Source organism: Ailuropoda melanoleuca, chromosome 15 (genome assembly GCF_002007445.2).
Source record: "Ailuropoda melanoleuca isolate Jingjing chromosome 15, ASM200744v2, whole genome shotgun sequence".
In the NCBI taxonomy this organism is placed as follows: Eukaryota; Metazoa; Chordata; class Mammalia; order Carnivora; family Ursidae; genus Ailuropoda; species Ailuropoda melanoleuca.
Window position 1 is genome coordinate 10,913,661 of NC_048232.1, and position 20,777 is coordinate 10,934,437.

Here is a 20,777-nt window from a genome sequence, read left to right on the forward strand (position 1 = left end):
AAGGTTATGTTTGAAAAACTGAGCTGTTTGCTTTAGATGATACTAACTAGGTGAGAGTGTCTTAATAGTAAATAATAGGAGCCTGTCATGATACAGAATGTTATGCTTTAATGTGGAATTTTGTTTTGTATTTGCTATTCTTGGTTTTGATTGATCATCCTTATTTTGTTGTAGATCCAGTTTAGAGAGAAGGTACTATGGACTGCCATAACTCTCTTCATTTTCTTAGTATGTTGTCAGGTATGTAACCAAAATATTAATTAAATGTCAATGCCGTTGGAGGGTTTTGATTGGTTACAATTTGAGAAATTTATTTTAGTTAAAATAATAAATCCTAAATTATTTTGAGCATTGTTATTTTTAATCTGAGTTGATGGCTAAAATGGTTATCTTCTCCTATTGTGTGTGTTTTTTTTTATTAGTGGGTTTGAAACATTTTTTTCTTTTTTTCTCTTAGTTTTTAGTTAATGATCTTTACCCATTTTTTTTCTTGAGTTTTTTTGTATTAAGACAGATTTTTATATATAAAAGTGTTAAACCTTTGACATATACATTGCAAATATTTTTTTTGTTTTGTTGGCCTTTAGTCATGTTGTAAATAGCATGTATTAATTTAAGAATCCCAAAAAGTCAAATTCTAGAACCCCAGTAATATACTGTATTTATAAATTGATAAAATTCACTGATGCTTTTTATTAATATTTTGCAGAGATTAAGTTCACAAAATGAGGAGAAAGTGTACCTGTCCCTGTCACAGGATTGTTGTGAGGATTAAACTAGATGATTTAGGTGCAAGTTTTTTGAGGATTTTGAAGAGCTATTGAAATACATATAAGGAAGTATAAAAAAATTATATTAGGACGCAGTAGAGCGGATAAGTCCATAGTCTGGGGAAAAGTGAAATGTATTTTTTTGAAGAGTGAAATAATTTGGCCACTAAGATATTTTACTACTGTACTTAGTTCAGAATTGTTTTGGGTGGTCAGGGAAAGAGAACTTTTTTTAAATATGGAAAAGTAGAGGGGAAAAAAGAATCATCATCCATATTTTTACCACCAACTTTTAACATCTTAGAAATTTCCATCCCCTCCATAAAAAAAATCAGATTTATGAAGGTATAATTTATGTATGGTAAAATACACTTATTTTTTAAGTGTACATTTTGAAGAGTTTTGACAAATGTATACACCCACATACCTACTACCTCAGTAGATACAGAACATTCTGTCACTCCAGAAAGTTCTGTGTAATCTCTTAGTCAGTCTCCACCTCACCCCCAGTGTCAGGCAAGCACTGATCTGCTTTCTGTTCCTGTAATTTGATTTGCTTTTTTAAAGAATTTCATCTAAGTGGAATCATACAGTATCATTCCTTAGTGTCTGGCTTTATCTCAACACTTTGAGATTCATCCATGTGTTTGGTAGAGCAGTAATTCATCCCTTCTTATTTCCGAGGATGGATGACTATACACCATTTGTTCATATCTTCACTTTTTGTTGGACATTTGGGTTGTTTCCAGATTTTGGCTATAATAAAGTTGCCGAGAATGTTCCTGGGCGAGACTTTCTGTGAATATTTGTTTTCATTTCTCTTGGGTGAATACCTAGGAGTAGAATTGCTGGGTTGTATGGAAGTTATAGGTTCAGCTTTATAAGAAATTGTCCAACTTTTTTCTAAGTGGTTGTGCTGTTCTATATTTTCACCAGTCATCTATAGGAATTCCAGTTACTCCCCATCTTTGCGGGCTCTTAGTGTTGTTGAGCATTTTAGTATTAGTCATTCTAATAGGTGTGGTTTTAATTTGCCTTTCCCTGGTAAATGATATTGAGCAATTTTTTCATGTGCTTATGGGACATTTGTTTATCATCCGTGAAGTGTCTTTTTCACAGCTTTTGCCCATTAAAAAATTATATTATCGTTTCGAGTTATATGCATTTTTAAAAAGATTTTTAAAAATTTATTTATTTGAGGGGGAGTGCACGCACGAACAGGAAGGAGGAACAGAGGGAGAGGGAGAAGCAGACACCCTGCCGATTCGGGAGCCCGATGTGGGGCTTGATGTGGGGCTTGATCCCAGATCCCTGGGATCATGACCTGAGCCAAAGGCAGATGCTTAACCAACTGAGCTACCCAGATGCCCTGAATTATATGCATTTTAAAATATTTTCTGGATACAGGTCCTTTGTCAAATATATGTACTGTGAATATGTTTTCCTAGTCTGTGGCTTGCCTTTTCATTTTCTTAATATATTGTGAAGAGCAAAAATCCTTCATTTTGAAGTTCAGTGTGTCTTTTTTCTTTGATAGTTCATGGTTTTGGTTTCCTGTCTTCTAAGTTTGTGAAGATTTTCTCCTGTGTTCTTCTAAATATTTTATAGTCTTAGCTTGTATGTTTTGGTCTGTGATCTATTCCAAGTTAATTTTTGTGTATGGCGTAAGTAAGGTTGAGGTTCATTTTTTTCTGTTTGGATTGTAGTGTTGAAAAGGCTATCCTTTCTCCATTAAATTATCTCAGCATCTTTGTTGAAAATCAATTAACTGTATAAGCGTGAATATATTTTTGTACTCTGTTCTGTTCCATTCATTTTTATTCCATCATTATGGTCACACGGTTTGATTACCATAGCTTTATATTAAGTCCTGTAATCAGGTTGTAAAAGTCTTTTTTGTTTTTCTTTTTCAAAATGTTTTTTGGTTATTCTAAGTTCTTCATATTTCTGTATAGATTTTAGAATCAGCTTGTCAGTTTCTATAAGAAAGCTATCTAGATTATGATTTGTATTGCTTTGAATTTATAGATAAATTCAGAGAAAATTACCTGCTTGACAATATTGAATCTTCTAATCCAAGGGTCAGCAAACATTGTTCTGTGAAGGGCTAGGTAGTAAATATTTTAAGCTTGGCTTAAAGAACCGTAGAAATTGTGATGCTCAGAAAGTGTGGTATTTCTCATGACTGTTTCATGCAATAAATTAATTTACATATTTTATGTTACTTTATTATTTTTTTCCTTTATTATTATTTTATTTTTATTATTTTTTTCCTTCAGTATAGTTGCATAGTTGCTAAGCTGTGTTTTATGTCTTTCTCATGTTTAGGCAGTTCAGCCCAGTGCTGGTGGTTTCTTGATTCTCTTTCCACTGAATCTCAGACAGGTTCATTTTCCCCTCCCAGCCACAGTTAAAGGGTTTGGGGTCTCCTGTTTCACCCAGTTTTCTTTAGTTTGAGGGAATGGTGGGAGGTGAGATAAGCTGTGGTAAGTGCAGTAATTGCTACCTGGGCTCTTCTCCCGAGGTGGTTCTCAACAGGTGACTGAGGAGGGCTGTTCCATTCTTGACCTCTGATCATTCCTTCATTCCCAACTCACGGTAGCCCCTGTAATTGTCACCAGAAGAGAGCCCCATTGCTCACTTCTCTCATCTGTTTCTTCCTAGCTGCTGTGTCTAGTCCCTTCTAACCAAAGGAGGTAAAAAGATAAGGCTGTCCATGCAGCCTGCTCTTCTCCAGGTTTGGAATGTTGTGGGAATTGTGAGGATTGTGCTGCCTTCCGTTGTGATGGTTGGAACAGCTTTGTGCTGGGCTCTCTACTTCTCAGTTGTCTGCAGTTTTCTCGCCCCTATGTCCACCAGTGCTTCAAGTTCATGATCCCTTTTCTTCTTTGGCTGCTTAATGGATTTTTTTTTCTTTTTCCTTAGGTTCCCCACCGCCCCAAGTAGACTCCATATCCAGCATGGAACCCAATGTGGGCTTGATTTCATGACCCTGAGTTGATCTCAAGACCTAAGCTGAGATCAGAGTCGGATGCTCAACCGACTGAGTTACCCAGGCACCCCTTTTTTCCTTAGCTTTTTCACTCTTGTTAGCTTTTACTATTTTACATGTTTAAAAAAGTGTGTTTTCTTACACATTGGGGAGTTGCTGCTCAGCTATTGTTGTACGTAAACCCATGGTATGGATTTTACTGAGAGGAATAAAATCAGACACCGAGTTTAATAATCCTGTTGACTACAGGAAAGGAGGGAATTCCATTACTTAGGGGAAGTTGGCTGACTTTTTCTTGTTCATTGTCCCACAAATCATCTAATTGTGGAGGTAATGGCCATCTCTATCAGGTGCAATTAAGCAAAGTAATTTGACCGATTGACCTCTCTCCCACTTAGGGAATATTGTGATGTGGACTGTCCTGTAGTGTTAATTGGTTTTTATACAATAACTTCCTTCCTCCCTGTCTCTCACATTAGCTGAAGAGTGTCTGCAGCGTTAGGGTACATAAAATATCCATGCTTCTTGCTTCATCAGTTTTGCTACCCAGCTAATAAATCCAGATGTCCTGAAAGGGTGAGGTTGACCAGATGGTTTGTTCAGAATCATTGGCAGCATCTTTTGAGACTTAAAAAAAAAATCAGCTTTGTATAAAGAAGGTTTTTAAAATTGGAAATGTATGTTTCTTTGCGTCTGATCCCCACATGGTGAAGGGAGGGGTATGACCAGGTGCTGTGTCCTGAACATCGGACATATAATAGGAAACATTCTGAAGTGAAGAGTTTTTTTTTTTTCTGATGAAAAAATAATATGCGCTCATTATAGAAAATTTGATAAATGCTGAGAAGAATAAAGAAAAAGTCAGCCACAATCCTACCACCTACAGATAATTACTCTTCAGAATTTTAAATACTTACACTTAGTTTTATCTTTTATACATATTTTTACAGTATTTAATTTATAAACTTTCATTTATGCAATTTGGTATCTTTCTTTTTATACCAGGGTTTCTTAACAAGGGTACTGAATTTTAGGCCGATTATTCTTTGTTGTGGGGTCATTGTAGGATGTTCGACAGCATCCCTGACCTCTACCCACTAGATACCAGTAGCATTTCCCTTTGAGTTGTGACAACCAAAAATGTCTTTGGGTATTGCCAGATGTCCCCTGTGGGGGGCAGAATTGCCCCAGGTTGAGAACCACAGTGTCATACTTGGCATTACAACATAAGCACTTCTTTATGCTATTACAAGCTGCTTTAAGCTTCTTTTCAGTGGCTGCATAATATTCATATATATAGTCTTCAGTCTCACATTTAGAATGTGACTGTGGCTGTCATTAGTACCCATAGTTTAGCAAAATTATTCTATGACTGGGTGGATATATCCTGTAATTTACTGATGGGGTATTTTTTTAATTGTTAAAAAAAATAACATAAAATTTACCATCTTAGCCGTTTTTAAGCATACAGTTCAGGAAAGTTAAGTATATTCACATTGTTGTGCAACAAATCTTCATCCTGATAGGTGTTTTTACAGTGGATTTGCATAAGTAGTGAATTCTATTGTTTTTATTTTTGTTAAAAAACTTTCCCTTTAGGGTACACTTGTTTTATTAGAGAACATGAGAAGTAGTGGGTTTTTTTTTCTTTTAAGTATTGCAAATAATAAGTAATTGAAGTATGAATCAAGTTTCAACTTAATTTATATAATGCATTTTTAGAAATTGTTTTATGTAATATTATAGATACCACTCTTTGGAATCATGTCATCAGATTCTGCAGATCCTTTCTACTGGATGAGAGTTATTCTTGCATCCAACAGAGGTATGTACTTCTCCTTTTCTTTTCTTTTCTTTTCTTTTCTTTTCTTTTCTTTTCTTTTCTTTTCTTTTCTCTTTTCTTTTTTTGCCTCCATACTAGGCATTAGTACTGACATCAAATAGATGAGAAAATGTGGAAACAACTATTTTGATGTCTACAGGGGTGGGGAGCATATGGTAAAAGAAACCCGTTGCCTAGGAGAAGAGACCAACACGTAAATACTCACAAAACTCTGTATGTATTGTAATAATAGAAATATGTACAGAGTGTAGATGTCCAACAGAGAGCGGAGTGATAGCACCGTCTGGATCTTTCATCCTTCATCCTTTTATGGGTCATATTTTCTTTGAGACTCTAATTAAAATTTTTTGTGTACAGTATTACTTTATTTATTTATTATATTGAAATTCAATTAGCCAAGGTATAGTACATCATTAGTTTTTGATATAATGTTCAGTGATTCATTAGTTGAATATAACTCTAATTAAATTTATGTACACTCTCCCAAGAAAAATTCATACACACTCACACGCACAGATTTTGGAAAAATTCATACATATTCACATGCACAGATTTTGCATAAAAGCTTTGGAGCTTCCTGGACCCTCTGAAGTGTGTCCTTGGGTTTTGCCTGGCCCTGAAGGACCCTGATCTGTAGTGTCGGAGGAGACGATACTGGAATAGCACTGGAATTGGATTTCTGTATCTGGGCCGGTGGGAGAGGGAAGGCTGAGCCAAAAGCCCATGTGCGTAAGGCAGTGGCTAAAGCGATAGCTAGGGACTGGATCAGGAGGGGTTTTGTTGGTAATTTTTTTATATTAAAATAGAAATATTGGTTAATCATTAAAAAATGCACCAAAATTTGTATGCAGTTTTATATAAAGCTGAAAATGAAAGTCTTGCATCTCAAGGGTAAGTCCCGGGAAGATAATAGGTTGTTGAATATCTATCCAGACCTTTTCTCTGCATATGCATTCACATATATAAATTTATATTTAGTTGACTCTTGAACCATATGGGTTTGAACTGTGTGGGGTCCACTTATATGTGGATTATTTATTTATTTATTTTTTAATAAATACAGTGCAGTGCTGTAAATGTATTTTCTCTTCCTAGGACATTTTTCATAACATTTTCTTTTCTAGCTTACTTAATTCCAAGAATATAGTGTATGATACTTACAGAACATACAAAATGTGTTCATTGATTGTTGACGTTATTGGTAAGGCTTCCAGTCACCAGTAGGCTATTAGTAGTTAAGTTTTTGGTTTGGGAGAGTCAAAAGTTGTCAACTGTGCTTATTTCTTTAAACTAAAAGATAAGATAAACTATGTACCTGTTCTGCTACTTAGTGTTTACTCAATTACTTGGATGAGTCGTTTCATTTAACGGCCGTATGCTGTTCTGTTATATGGATATGCCATAAATTAATCATTTAGATATTTTTTGCATTCTTACTGTGTGGCAAGCTTTGTGCTAGGTGCTGAGATTAGAGCGGTGATCAAGACAATGTCCCTGTTGTCATGGAGTTTATATTATTCTATTTGGGGAGGTATCCCCTTATGAAGTACGTTTTGGGCGAGGGGAAGGACATTTGAGCAGAGACCTACAGGACACGAGGGAGAAGGCTGTGTGATGATCTGCGGGAGGAACGTTGTAGGGAAGAGCACGTGCCCAGGCCCTGAGATGGGAATGTGCTTAATGTGTTCAGGAAAGGATGAGGAGTCAGTATGGCTAGAAGAAGATAAGAAAAGAAATAATGAGGTGGGACACACTGTTACAGATGAGTCCAAGAGCCAGATCATAAAGGGCTTAGAGACAAAGTAAGGAGGGTACTTCAAGTGTGATTCCAGGCCATTAGGGTCCTCTTCTGCCACACATTTGGGTTTTTTCCCCAATTTTATATCATTATAACCAGTGCTACCATGAATGCTATATTGTATGCTATCTCTTGTCATTTTTTAATAGAATTAATTTCTAGAAGTTTAACTGTGCAAGATATATACACCTAAATTTTTGATAGATAATGCTAAATTATCTTCCAAAAGATTTGTATTATTTTATACACTTAGCAGTTCTATATGAGAATGACATTTTTCTTCCAAAAGTGGATATTATATTATTAGTCCTTTAGTCTTTGGAAGTTGGACAGGTAAAAATTGGTATCTGTTATTTAATTTGTATTTCTTTATATATAGGCGAGCTTGAACATTGTCTTATATTTTTATAGAATATTTGAATTTTTTCTGAGTGGACTTGTTTTAAGTAATAGAAAATTACTGACCAGTTTAAACACAAAAATGGAACTTATTAGAAAGATACTGGCTCTTTTTTGGACTCCATAGGGGAGGTGGAACAACTAAGCCTGGGCTGGAAGAGAAAACCAGGGTAGCTTTAGATCGGCAGCAGGGATTGGGAACCTTTCCTTTGGGCTTTAGCTCCCCAGATTCCTGGGTTCTTTGGTTCTTAGCTCAGAATTCCAAACTACAGGATTTACACTGGGCTCAGTCAGCTTTGGTTAGAGCTTCAGGGTTACATAGTTCAGATTTGGGCGTGGGGGGTCCTCTCCTGTGCCGTCAGTATTTCCTGAGAGAGAGTGCCATTGGGAGCAGCCGTACTATGTTGTTGCTTTTTCGTTTTTAAATTTTTTTTCCTATTGGTTTGTTCATTTTTAATTGATTTGTAAGAACTCTTCGCATATTGGAGATATGAACTCTGTCATTTGTGTTCACATATTTTTCTTTTAACTTTAATGCTGCCTTTTTAAAAAAAAATTTATGCAGTGTTTTACCACATGGAATTTTCATAGTTGTATCTAACCATAACATCTATCTTTTTCATTGTGGGTTCTAGTTTTTTTGGTCATGCTTAGGAAAGACCTTTTGTTTTCCAAGAAAGTATTTTTGTCGTTTTTCTCTTATGGTTAAATTTTCTATACATCAGACATTTATTTTGATGTAAGTCATGAGGTAAGAAATGCAGGCGTGATTTTTTATAAATGGCCAGTCATTTCGTAAGGTCCATTTTTCCTTTTCCTACTGATTTGAGGTGCCATATTTCCTATATAAAATTGTCATCAAAATTTGTATTTATTCTCAGACTAGATTCATGTGACAGTTACAAATTTTTGGGATTTTACTTTTAAAAAAATGTTTACCTTCCTACCTACTTCTCTACCTACTGGTTTTAACAATAAGAAATGTTAACTTTTACTGTTGAAGTATTTGAGGAGACCTCAAGAATCCTCCTAGGATGGAATCTTTTCTCATGTTAAGGGCACCTTCTCAACATTTATAAAAGCCAGGATTTAAGACAGAATGACCAGTGAAAACATCTTCTTGATGATGTAGAATTATTTGTTTTACATGTTAACTTGTACACTTGGCATATTTGGATTTCTTATTTTTCACTATAAGTACAATGTGTTTTCTGTAAAGAAAAACTTAAAAAATCAGAGTGGCAAAAGAAGAAGATAATCTCACTGGGTAAAAATAACCATATCTTGACAACCAGACTAAAATATCAGGAAACTATTTTCCACCTAAGTATTAACTGAAATCGAACTGTAATACTATTTTCCAAATTTTTCATTTTGCTATCCACTATGTCATGAACATTTTTCATGCCACTAAATGTTCTACAACATTGATTTAGGTGACTCCTTATGTAATTTTAGAATTTGAACTAGAAGAGGCACTAATAATCTTAAATGTCATTTTTTATTAACTTGGTATTTAATTCTCAGGCTTGGTGTGTATTTCATATTTTGCATTAAAACAAAATGTTCAGTTTAAGTTTTAAAAATAATGATTTGGACAGAAATTTTGGAAGATTTCTTTCAGAGGATTTCTTTAACATTTTAAATTCAGAATTTACAGAAATTTACCTTTTTTGGGGGATAGTAATTTTGATTCAGTGAGTTGTTGCAAGATTGTGTTAATAAATGAAGTAAATACATGTGTTAATAAATCAGTGTTTAAAGAATGAAAATCTGCCTGTTAACATTTGAGCATGTGTTTTAATAGACATGAATAAGGATTGCCACACTTGTAAACTGATCTGCATTGGGTATAGTAAAGATTATTTACTTTTTCCCTTCTCCTTTACAGGAACTTTAATGGAATTGGGTATCTCCCCAATTGTAACATCTGGTTTGATTATGCAGTTGTTAGCTGGAGCCAAAATCATTGAAGTTGGAGACACACCCAAAGACAGAGCTCTATTCAATGGAGCCCAGAAACGTGAGCTATTAATACAGTTAAAGAGTTTTTTCCAAATTTGAGAATTTTGTGGTAAAGATATTTTTCTAGTCTTTTTTGTCTTTGGTTGTAAGCATGTACTCCTTTTCCCCCAATTTTTGTCAGTATTTGGTATGATCATTACCATTGGGCAAGCCATTGTGTATGTCATGACGGGCATGTATGGGGATCCCGCTGAAATGGGTGCTGGCATCTGTCTCCTTATCATTATTCAGGTAAGAAATCCAATTTTTCATCTGCAGATAACAAAACAATTTGATCCCTTTTTTCTAACAGTTCTTTAAATGGTTGATGCATTAATTTTCTTACTTTTGAATTATTTAATTATAAGATTTTGATTATTGAAGTGACATGTATAAATTGTGTTGATATAAAAAATTAAAATTTATTTTAATAGCCTTATAGCTGCATAGTACAAGGCATTATGGATCAACTGTATTTCACTGATTCTTAGATGCACATTTTTTACTTTTTGATGTCTCTGAAATCAGGATTTTTTTTTTTTTTTAAGATTTTTATTTATTTGAGGGTGAGAGAAAGCAGGAGCACGGGGAGGGGCAAGGGAGAGGGAGAAGCAGATTCCCTGCTGAGCAGAGAGCTTGATGCAGGGCTCGATTCCAGGACCCTGGTATCATGACCGGACTGAAGTCAGTCACTTTAGTGACTGAGCCTCCCAGTCGCCCCCAGGATGTTTTCTCTTAGAGCTGGTAGTGCCCCACGTTTGCTATCAGCGAGGCAGCAGTCGTGATAGTAGTCACTGTCTGCATATGTGTGTCAGTGCGTTAGAGCTAGTCACATGTTCATCGCATCTATTGGTTATGTGCATTGTTGGTGTAACATGTTTTTGAGATTAGTTGCTGTTTAAAATGTCTGCAGAAGGCTCTGGTTCACTGTGTATATGCAATGGCACACAACAGGCTAGATGATAAAATCTAAAATAGGTCTAAAATAGCTTTTCTGACAAGTAGAAAATAAAAATTATTTGTGATAAGTTATTGTGTCATAGTTTAATTGACGGTATTTTTTTTCTTAGTGGTATACAAAATAATGGCATTACAAATAGTATCTTACAGCTAGTAAAATACATGAACCTGTATACATATATTTCATGGATTTTTAAAATAGACCCTTTGGAATTGAACTTTTAAAGGCCAACATAATTATCCCTGTACTAAGTATCTCAAAGTGTGTCAAGTCTAGAAGATATTTCTCTAATGTACAGTCCTTAAAAATCATGTAGAGAAGCTACCCAAGAATGGATTGTACTTAAGTTATGTAATAGTTATTTATGGGGTTTTGAAAAGAAGTTTGGTAAGTTAAGCACAGCATCTAGAGCCCTGGTTATTTTGGAAATGCCTCTTCTTGCTCACTCTATGGAAATAAGATTGATTTAGGAACTTTTTTTTTAACGGTCAAAGCATTCATTTTGGAAAAATATTTTTAAATAAAGCTAAAATACCAACTTATTAATATATACATTGAGAAATATGACCATTTCAGATTGGCATGGTTGACCATTCTTTTTTAATGAGAAGCCATATATAGGGAGCAAATAAAAATAAGATCATGTAGTGAATGATTAGATTAGAACAAGGAGAATTAGGTTGTTCAAATATTTATTGATGTCATTAACAACAGGAAGGGCTCTTCGAACTAGATGGAAATATTTTGTCTTTTGACCAGCTGAGGCATTTTTAATGCATTATCAGTCTTTGGTAGGTTTCTGAGCCCTAGTGAGTTCCCATAAATGTTGTCCTTATTCCTCCATTTAAAAAAAACCTGATTGGCAAATTTATAACCTTTGAGAATTAGAGGAAGAGTTGCAGTGGCTTGGGAGAGAGGACCCTCTGAAAACTGATTTGGATGTCTTTCAGTGCTTATGATCTCGCCGTGTGCTTTCGGCGTTATTGAAGATAGCGATGCATCAATTGTTGTTTTATTTTGTTTCTTTATAGCCTTTGCTTTATACAACCTATAGTTCAGAATAGCTCCGATTTTTATTTTTTTTAAGGATTTTATTTATTTGAGAGAGAGCAGGGAAGGAGAGACAGAGAGAGAGAGTGCACGAGCAGGGGGAGGGGCTGAGAGGGAGAAACACACCACCACCAAGCAGGGAGCCTGACATGGGGCTCCATCCCAGGACCCCGGGATCATGACCCGAGCCAAAGGCAGACAGTCAACCAACTGAGTGACCCAGGCGCCCCCAGAATAACCCCAATTGTTAAAAGACATTCAGAATTGACACCTAGCTCTTAGAACATTATGCTCCTACAATTTTTCTAGTATTTTAGTAGGGATATTTTTGTATTCTTGAAGAACCTCATCTGACCAGTTCTGGGTTAAAGCATTGACTTCTGTGGAATCGTTACAAATTTGAATTTGAGATAAAACAGAGTTAAGCTATTTTAATTTTTCTCCCCCAGTATCAGAAGTCAAGGAATAGTTACATTCCAGAAATGAAATAAGTGGATATATACTTTTGTTTACATAAATTCTGGCATACAAGTACTTGCAGTTAATTCTTTCAGTGTTACTGTATAGAGAAATGTGTTTGATCGTAGGTGGGTAGTGTGTCTTTTAAGGCATTCCTAACATTGAAAATGTGTGGATACACTGAAGAGAGATGGTTGGATCAGTGTGTTTCACCTAGAACATAGACTTTGAAAACTGCATGCTGTTAGGTAAGGTATTTCTCACCTTAATTATTCTTGTTTCCTTCACGTGATCATGTGTTTCAGCTAGTGAGATTTGAAATCTAAATAGTGGGTCTTGATTAAAATAACAGAATAGAAAATATCAGTGTGCATGGCACGTAGGAAAGGTAAGTATTGTTTTGTTCAGTTGCATGTGTGTGTGCGTGCACAAGTGGAGTTGAAATGTAAAGAGTTAATTTTATGCCTAGTTTAGAGATGTATATGTATGGCACATTCCACAAGTGCCTGCAGGTGGCATTTGGTCTCTGTCCCTGTTGTAGTCAACGAGATGCTCTAACTTCCTGGTTTTTCAGCATCCCCCACCTCAGAAACATAGTTTGCGTGCTTTTTACTGTCTTTTATTATAGAAACCATTTCTCATTTATACTTCTCTATGATTCCTTTCTCCACTTAGAAAAATATGAGTTTGATTTTCACAGGACATACATGAATCACTCTGTAGCCTGATGGTTATTGGTCTGAACAGGAGGTTTGGAGAATTAACAGGTATTTCAGAGTGACTTTATGACTCTGGACACGTCATTTAATCAGAAGCTCACGATCCTACTTTCTGGTGGGCTGATAGTTTATGGACAGCTGTCTTTCCCTGCACAGGGTTGGTTTTCTGATTGGGAGCATTTATTTACTTATTACATAATTGTGGTCAAAATAAAATCTCCATAGTAAGTCCTAACTTCTGTCTTGTCAAAGTGTTAAATTTGGTTTTCAAACAGTGAAGGATTCATGAGCACTCTTAGAAGTTTGAAGAATTGTACCCTTTTTCCAGTCCTTTGAAAGTCAAACTAAAAGACTGTAAATAGACAATTTAGGCTCTGTACAACCACTGAAATGACAGTTAAGAAAAAAAAAAAAAACACCGCAGAAGGTAAGCATGCTTAAAATGGTGTACTGTAGTTCATTTGCTCTCTTTTGTAATGGGGGTTGTCAGGTCAACTGAGTAAATAATAGGGTGGGAGGCTTCAGAGCTGGGAAGAATGGAAGTGGCATTTCCTCACTTACGTAGGATGGAGTTTTTTTTTTTTTAAAGATTTTATTTATTTATTTGACAGAGAGACAGCCAGCGAGAGAGGGAACACAAGTAGGGGGAGTGGGGAGAGGAAGAAGCAGGCTCACAGCCGAGGAGCCTGATGTGGGACTCGATCCCATAACGCCGGGATCACGCCCTGAGCCGAAGGCAGAGGCTTAACCGTTGTGCCACCCAGGCGCCCCAGGGTGTAGTTTTTAAAATGGGGAAAGGCGTGAGGTTGGAGGCATAGAAGCATCTTTTCTTTCCCTCTTGATTAGGATACTGCAGTGCAGGGAATACATGACTATGGAGATCACTTGCAAGGCTATGGATTATTTTTAATTGGTACATGCTTTTACAGAAATGTCTCCAAGAGGAAAATTAAGAATTTTCAATTTCACATAAATTAAAGTTAGAATGCTTTTATTTTTTAAAAAAGGATGAGCTTAAGAACCTGGCAAATCCTTGTCTTCAAATTTACATTCAGTTTTTGTCATTGTGGGTATGGAGTGCATTTTTTTTTTTTAAGATTTTATTTATTTATTTGATAGAGAGGGAGACAGCCAGAGAGAGAGGGAACACAGGCGGGGGGACTGGGAGAGGAAGAAGCAGCCTCCCAGCGGAGGAGCCTGATGTGGGGCTCGATCCCAGGATTCTGGGATCATGCCCTGAGCCGAAGGCAGACGGTTAACGACTGAGCCACCCAGGCGCCCCTGGAGTGCATTTGTGACATTGTTACAATCTCTTTACATATTAATTTCTGTTCCTTTTGACTTATTCTCTCTGTATATTACAGTTGACCCTTGAACAACACAGGGGTTGGGGTGCTAATCCCCCCCATGCAGTTGAAAACCACATACAACTTTCAACTCCCTCAAAACTTAACTACTAACAGCTTACTGTTTACCTGATCCCTTTCCAATAGCATAGATGGTTGGTTAACACATGTTTTGTATGTTATATATCATATTTATAATGATACAGTAAGCTAGAGAAAGAGCATGTTATTAAGAAACTCAGAAGGAAGAGAAAATACATTTATAGTACTACAGTGTATGTATAAAAAAATCTATGTGGACCTGTGTAGTTCAAGCCTATGTTGTTCAATGGTAACTGTATATATGATATATAAAGTATTACATATAATACCTTAAAAATGTATCAGCATACTTTTCCTTTAGTGGCAGTATACAGTTATGTCTTGTTATTATACCATATTTCATTTGGTCTTTCACTTCCTTGGAACTACTTGGAATGTTTTCAGTTTCTTGCTGTCCTAAATTGAACAAGTTTGAACATTTTTGTTTTAGTGTGCTTTTCAATAGACCTTACTTAAAGATTGTAAGGGAAACTATTCAGATGGTTTATAAATATGCTTTAAAGGTTGAAATGTCTGCTTTATAATGTAACAACGTTTCCACCCCTCTGATTTGCAGACCTGACTTCTGACTAAAGTGGGGTTAAAAAGGTGCAGAGTCATAACAGTGACATTGCAACAATTAGGTTTTAATATTAAAAATGCCCATACTTTGAGCGGAGTCAATGGTGTTCGTCTTCCCCTTTCTTGAGTTTATTCTTGCTTCAGCTTACTTGCATTTCTTTCCCCACAGTTGTTTGTTGCTGGTTTGATTGTGCTGCTGTTAGATGAGCTGCTACAGAAGGGTTACGGCTTGGGGTCTGGTATTTCCCTCTTTATTGCTACCAACATCTGTGAAACCATTGTCTGGAAGGCCTTTAGTCCCACTACTATTAACACTGGCAGAGGTACAGTGCACAGTGACTGCAACTGCACGAGTTTTGCTGGATGTGTGCTGGAAAGTAATCCGTCACGGAGCAGGACATGCCTGTAAACACCCTGGTTTGCTGTCCCAGGGGACAACTGATGCTAATTGCTCAAGAGTTAAGCAGCAGAGATTTGTGGAGTATGAAATATTACTTCAAAGAGAATAATACCTAAATTTTAGCCTCTGCTCATTGAAAATTTCAGTGGTTGCAAACAGCTTTTTAATATGTTACTTGCTTAAGCCATTGCTGTAGAAGTCATCGATTTGACCGATTTCTGCATTCCCAGGGGGAAAAAAGGTAGTGGGTTAAGATTTTTCAAATGAAAACACTATTATTTATCGTATCATCAGGGAGTGCTAATACTTTTGCTGCTATTCTCCTTGGCAACTAAATTTTGAAATCCTTCATTCTGTCTTTCCCCTTACCCGTCTCCATTTATCTCATTTAAGTGCCATCCAAGAGTCATAACAGTTACTGTCTAAACTAATCCCAGCCTTAAGAAAAGAGCAATGGTGGTTTATTAGTATTCTTGGTAAAAGAAACTTAAAAGCCAGCTCCATAGAGTGACGTAGATCTTTTGATTCTGACATCTTTATTCTGCTTTGCTGCTGCTGTCCCCCCTCCCTAAAAATACTCCTTTCCCTTCCCTAAAGTAAAGGAGAGGCAAAGCATTATGACTTAAATATTTGCTTAGGTTTATTCTACTTTGGCTGTTTTCATCAAGAATAGTCTCTTGAGAAAACTTGAGATTTGTGCTAAAAAAGACATATTTGCCTCAATGATGTAAATATTTTTAGAAGCTCCACACATGGCTGTATTATAAAGTAAACACTGATGAATGATTTGGACCCCCATTTTCTGCCATGTACTGGAGTTTCAAGGTTATTTGTTTGATCTTTGGGACTGTGTTGGAGAAAGAGTCTACAGTGAATTTCTCTCTTGACTTATCAGGTACCGAGTTTGAGGGTGCAGTCATAGCACTCTTTCATTTACTGGCCACCAGGACAGACAAGGTCCGCGCTTTAAGGGAGGCATTCTATCGTCAGAACCTACCCAATCTTATGAACCTCATTGCTACGGTCTTCGTGTTTGCCGTTGTTATATATTTTCAGGTATGTATATTTTCTTCACCGAAGTCAGTGGGATGTGAATTTTTATTTTGCTTTTAAAGAAAAGAATGCCATTTGAGATGTCAGTATCTAACAAGTCAGTGTTGCAGAATCCAGTCAAGCAAATTATTCTTTCGACTCTGAGGTGGAAAATATTAGAGGTGCAAAATGTTAGAAGCAGGAGTTCTGTTTGTGCGTGTGTCTGTGTGGCAGGAACAATGTTCGCGTTGCTTGTTGCACTCCCCACTGTATTGTTCTGCCTGTAGTCTGTGTTCTGTACTTGAGATGTGCCGTTACTCTTACTTCCTCTTCATTTTCATTTTTTAGGGGTTTCGTGTTGACTTGCCCATCAAGTCGGCCCGGTATCGAGGACAGTACAGTAGCTATCCCATCAAGCTCTTCTATACCTCGAACATTCCCATTATTCTCCAGTCGGCCTTAGTGTCAAACCTGTATGTTATTTCCCAGATGCTGTCTGTTCGATTTAGTGGCAACTTTTTAGTAAATTTACTAGGACAGTGGGCTGTGAGTATTTTGTTATTTATTCTAAGCGTTCATATTTGTTGTCATTTGCATTTCATGGTTATATTTTTAACTGAAAAAGATGAGCTATAATTGAAGCAGTTGCTGTAACATTTTCAGAGGCACTTACCTGTCGCAGAGATTATCATTTTTTTGGAAAGATGTTTTACCCCCTTTTTTCACGGCCTGAGTGGCAATAAACTAGTGATTAATTGGGCTAGAGATAGGCATGTGATTACTAGACTGGAGAGAGAACAGTTACTAGAAATAGAATCCAGCATTTTCTGACTTCCTTTTATAGATCCTGTCATCATAGGATGATGACACTTCGTCCAAAACAGTACCGCCCGTTGTTACTGAAGTGTGAGTTATTGTCGGATCAAATTTTAATAAATGGTTTAAATTCTATCATATGACCAAGGAGTATTTTTTTCCCCTTAAAACTATAGAATTGAAAGAGACCATGATCTTTTTTGTTCTTTTACAGAATACCTAATTGTACAATTTGTATTTCACCGTTATTTTTTTATAGTCATTGTTTCTGAAATATGGTGCTTATTCTATGTATTTATCTTAATATGCTACCTACTATGTTGTTATAGTGACATTTTTCTGCTTCTAGTAAAGGTTATTTTTGTTTTTTTAAGTTTAACAGGATAAGACAGTAACTCTTGAGTGTTAGTTGAAGGAAATAGGATTCCTTTTATCCACAGTACTCTTTTCTCCACTCATGTAACGGAAACGCGATTACCTGTGATGAGGGAGGATGTGGTCCCTCTCCTTGTGAGCTAATAACCCATTCATAATTATTACTGTAATAATTTAATAGCAATAAATGCATTGAGTGGTTGTATATAGATTGTGTTGTGATCTTAACTAAGTTCCTTTTTAATGAGAGAATTACTGGGAAATTGAATTACGTCTATAAACAGTGCTTTTGATTGGGGATTAGTGATTTTAGGGGCACAGTAAAGAAATCATTTTGAAATGTATATTCGGGAACCAGAAACTGCTTTCCCACCCCCTATACCCCAGAATTTACACTGTTCCCAGTTCTGTTACTATAAAAATTCTTAAATGTTTGGCTAAAAATCCTATGATGAATATTTATTAAAGGACTATTTCTTATACAAAACATATAAAGTTTAGGCAGTGAGTTGTTATTTATCTGTCAGTATTTCAACTGATTGTATTCTTCATAGAATACTTTGAAGTGAAAAAATATGTTGCATACTCTTGAATAGTGCAGAAAGGTTCAGATTCTAAATGTAATCAGAGATTGACTAAATGTAATCATATTCCTGTCTTTAGGAAAAGAAGGAAGATTTTTTTGGTAAATGTATTATAATGTTAGTTTTTAGAAGATCACTCTTCTGTTAATAATATATTTACAATGTCTTTTATATAATAGGTGCTCATTCTATAATTTTGAAGGAGTGAAGATATTAGATTAAATCTTCAAGTTACATAGAATCATTAGCTGTAGGTGCTTTGAGCTTAAAGCATTGTCGTAATCTTTGAGGACTTTGAAAAGTCATAAAAATGTATCCTGACCAGTTGGGTTCACCATCTGTCCTTTTTATTCTTGTTCGGTAGGATGTCAGTGGGGGAGGACCTGCTCGTTCTTACCCGGTGGGAGGCCTTTGTTACTATCTTTCTCCTCCTGAGTCCATGGGCGCCATATTTGAAGATCCTGTCCATGTGGTTGTTTATATCATCTTCATGTTGGGATCATGTGCATTCTTTTCTAAGACATGGATAGAGGTGTCTGGCTCCTCAGCCAAAGATGTAAGTATTTGTTGTACTTGAAAATAAACGTTTTTAGGGGCGCCTGGGTGGCTCAGTCATTAAGCATCTGCCTTCGGCTCAGGGCGTGATCCCGGAGTCCTGGGATCGAGCCCCACGTCAGACTGCTCCGCTGGGAGCCTGCTTCTTCCTCTCCCACTCCCCCTCCTTGTGTTCCCTCTCTCTCCGGCTGTCTCTTTCTGTCAAATAAATAAATAAAATCTTAAAAAAGAAAAGAAAAAGAAAATAAACGTTTTTAATTTCAAGAGTGTTTAATTGGAACACTCTTAATTACTTTCATAATTGAAACTTTTAAGTCATACATTCTTAATAATGAGGTAATATCACCCCTAGAGAGTTAAAAACTGGTTTCTGGAAGGTGGAAAAATTCTTAGATTTTTACAATGGTTTGTGACCCTCCAAAGCTGAACCCTACCCAACAGATTCTTATTCCTTCCTATTTAATTTCTGTTTAGGGAGGTGAAAAATAAAAAAGATTGAGAAACACTGGTTTAATGTGTGGGTAATAGCTGGTGTGCAACATTGAGCCTCAGGTGTGATGGGAATGATACGACAGTGCCTACTTAAGGATCTCATATCTGATTTACTAGTGTGTGGAAAACACTTCACACAGAACCTGGTAGGTAGTAAACAGTGAAATATTTATAGTTTGATTTTAAAAGTGGTTTTTCTCTTGGCAGGTAGCTAAGCAGCTTAAAGAACAGCAAATGGTAATGAGGGGCCACAGAGATACCTCTATGGTTCATGAGCTTAATAGGTAAGTAAGGTCATGAGATTTAATTCGTGTGTGTGTGTGTGTGTGTGTGTGTGTGTGTGTCTACACACACATGTATTTGGTTTTTCAGTCTTTAATTTATTGTCAGATGTTATCCTGGTCGAACATGAAGCATTTTTCTTCTACTTCACACAGAAGAACCAAAATTTAACACAATACTGAATTGTTCTCTAAAATTGTTCCCTGTCAAAATTCACATCTAAATTATTTTTTAAAATTGTGTTCCCTTCACTGCTCAGCAGCCCAGTACTAAAATGCTCTTGATTGGAGGTCCTCGTCGTCTGGCTGCACATAAATCACCTGGGAGCTTTTAAAAAAGTACCGATATTCCACCTCTAGGAATTGTGACTTATTTGGTCTGGGGTGGATCCCATGCTTTAGTTTATTTTTTGATAACAGCTTTAGTGAGCTATAATTCACATACCGTGTAATTCACTCATTTGAAGTATATGGTTTCGTGTTTTTAATATATTCGGAGTGTGTAATCATTACAATGTAATTTAAGAAGTATTTTTGTCACCAGAGTGCCTGGCTGGCTCAGTCAGAAGAGTGTGTGACTCTTGACCTCAGGGTCATGAGTTGAGCCCAACATAGGGTTTAGGGATTACTTTAAAAAAACCCCCACGAACTTAAAAAACAAACCAAAATCATTTTCATCACCCAGAAAGAAACCTTGCACCTATTGGTTATTCCCCAGTCCTGTCTCACCTCCCACCCCCGAGGCAACTTTTTACCTTTGATCTCTACAGGTTTGCCTATTCTGGACATTTCATATAAATGGACCTGTGATCTTTGGTGAAGAGCTTTTTTCACTTAGCATAAAGTTTTCAGGGTTCATGCAGTATTTGTGAACAACATTCCATCATACGGATGTACTATACCACATTTGTTTATCCATTCATCAGTTGATGGAGATTGGGGTTGTTTCCAGTTTTTGACTGTCATGAATAATGCTGTTAAGAATGTATTTGTATGCATTTTGTGTGGACATGTTTTCATTCCTGTAGGAGTGGAACCGTTGGGTCATCTAGTAACTGTGTTTAACATATTGAAGAACTGGCAGACTGTTTTCCATTGTGGCCATACGGGTTTACATTCCCGTCAGCAATGGATGAAGCTTCCAGTTGTTTACATCCTTGCGTGCACTGCTTCTTGCTTTTTGATTATAGCCACCTAGTGGGTATGAAGTGGTAACTCCTTGTGGTTTTGATTTGCTT

The 20,777-nt window shown here is 36.3% G+C and overlaps 1 protein-coding gene across 3 annotated transcripts in view; it reads left to right on the forward strand.

Moving 5' to 3' along the window:
• The window catches only part of SEC61A2 (SEC61 translocon subunit alpha 2), a 28,563-nt gene that overhangs the window by 5,511 nt on the left and 2,275 nt on the right, over positions 1 to 20,777 (forward strand). For 2 of the 3 annotated variants that reach the window (XM_034644405.1, XM_034644406.1), the window contains exons 4-11: positions 5,509 to 5,587; positions 9,694 to 9,825; positions 9,949 to 10,058; positions 15,174 to 15,327; positions 16,300 to 16,460; positions 16,785 to 16,982; positions 18,576 to 18,767; positions 19,466 to 19,542. In XM_034644405.1, coding sequence (XP_034500296.1) covers positions 5,509 to 5,587; positions 9,694 to 9,825; positions 9,949 to 10,058; positions 15,174 to 15,327; positions 16,300 to 16,460; positions 16,785 to 16,982; positions 18,576 to 18,767; positions 19,466 to 19,542 — 1,103 coding nt within the window. Of the gene's footprint in view, positions 1 to 174; positions 241 to 5,508; positions 5,588 to 9,693; positions 9,826 to 9,948; positions 10,059 to 15,173; positions 15,328 to 16,299; positions 16,461 to 16,784; positions 16,983 to 18,575; positions 18,768 to 19,465; positions 19,543 to 20,777 lie in introns of all 3 variants that reach the window. The other variant, XM_034644407.1, reaches the window with a different exon arrangement.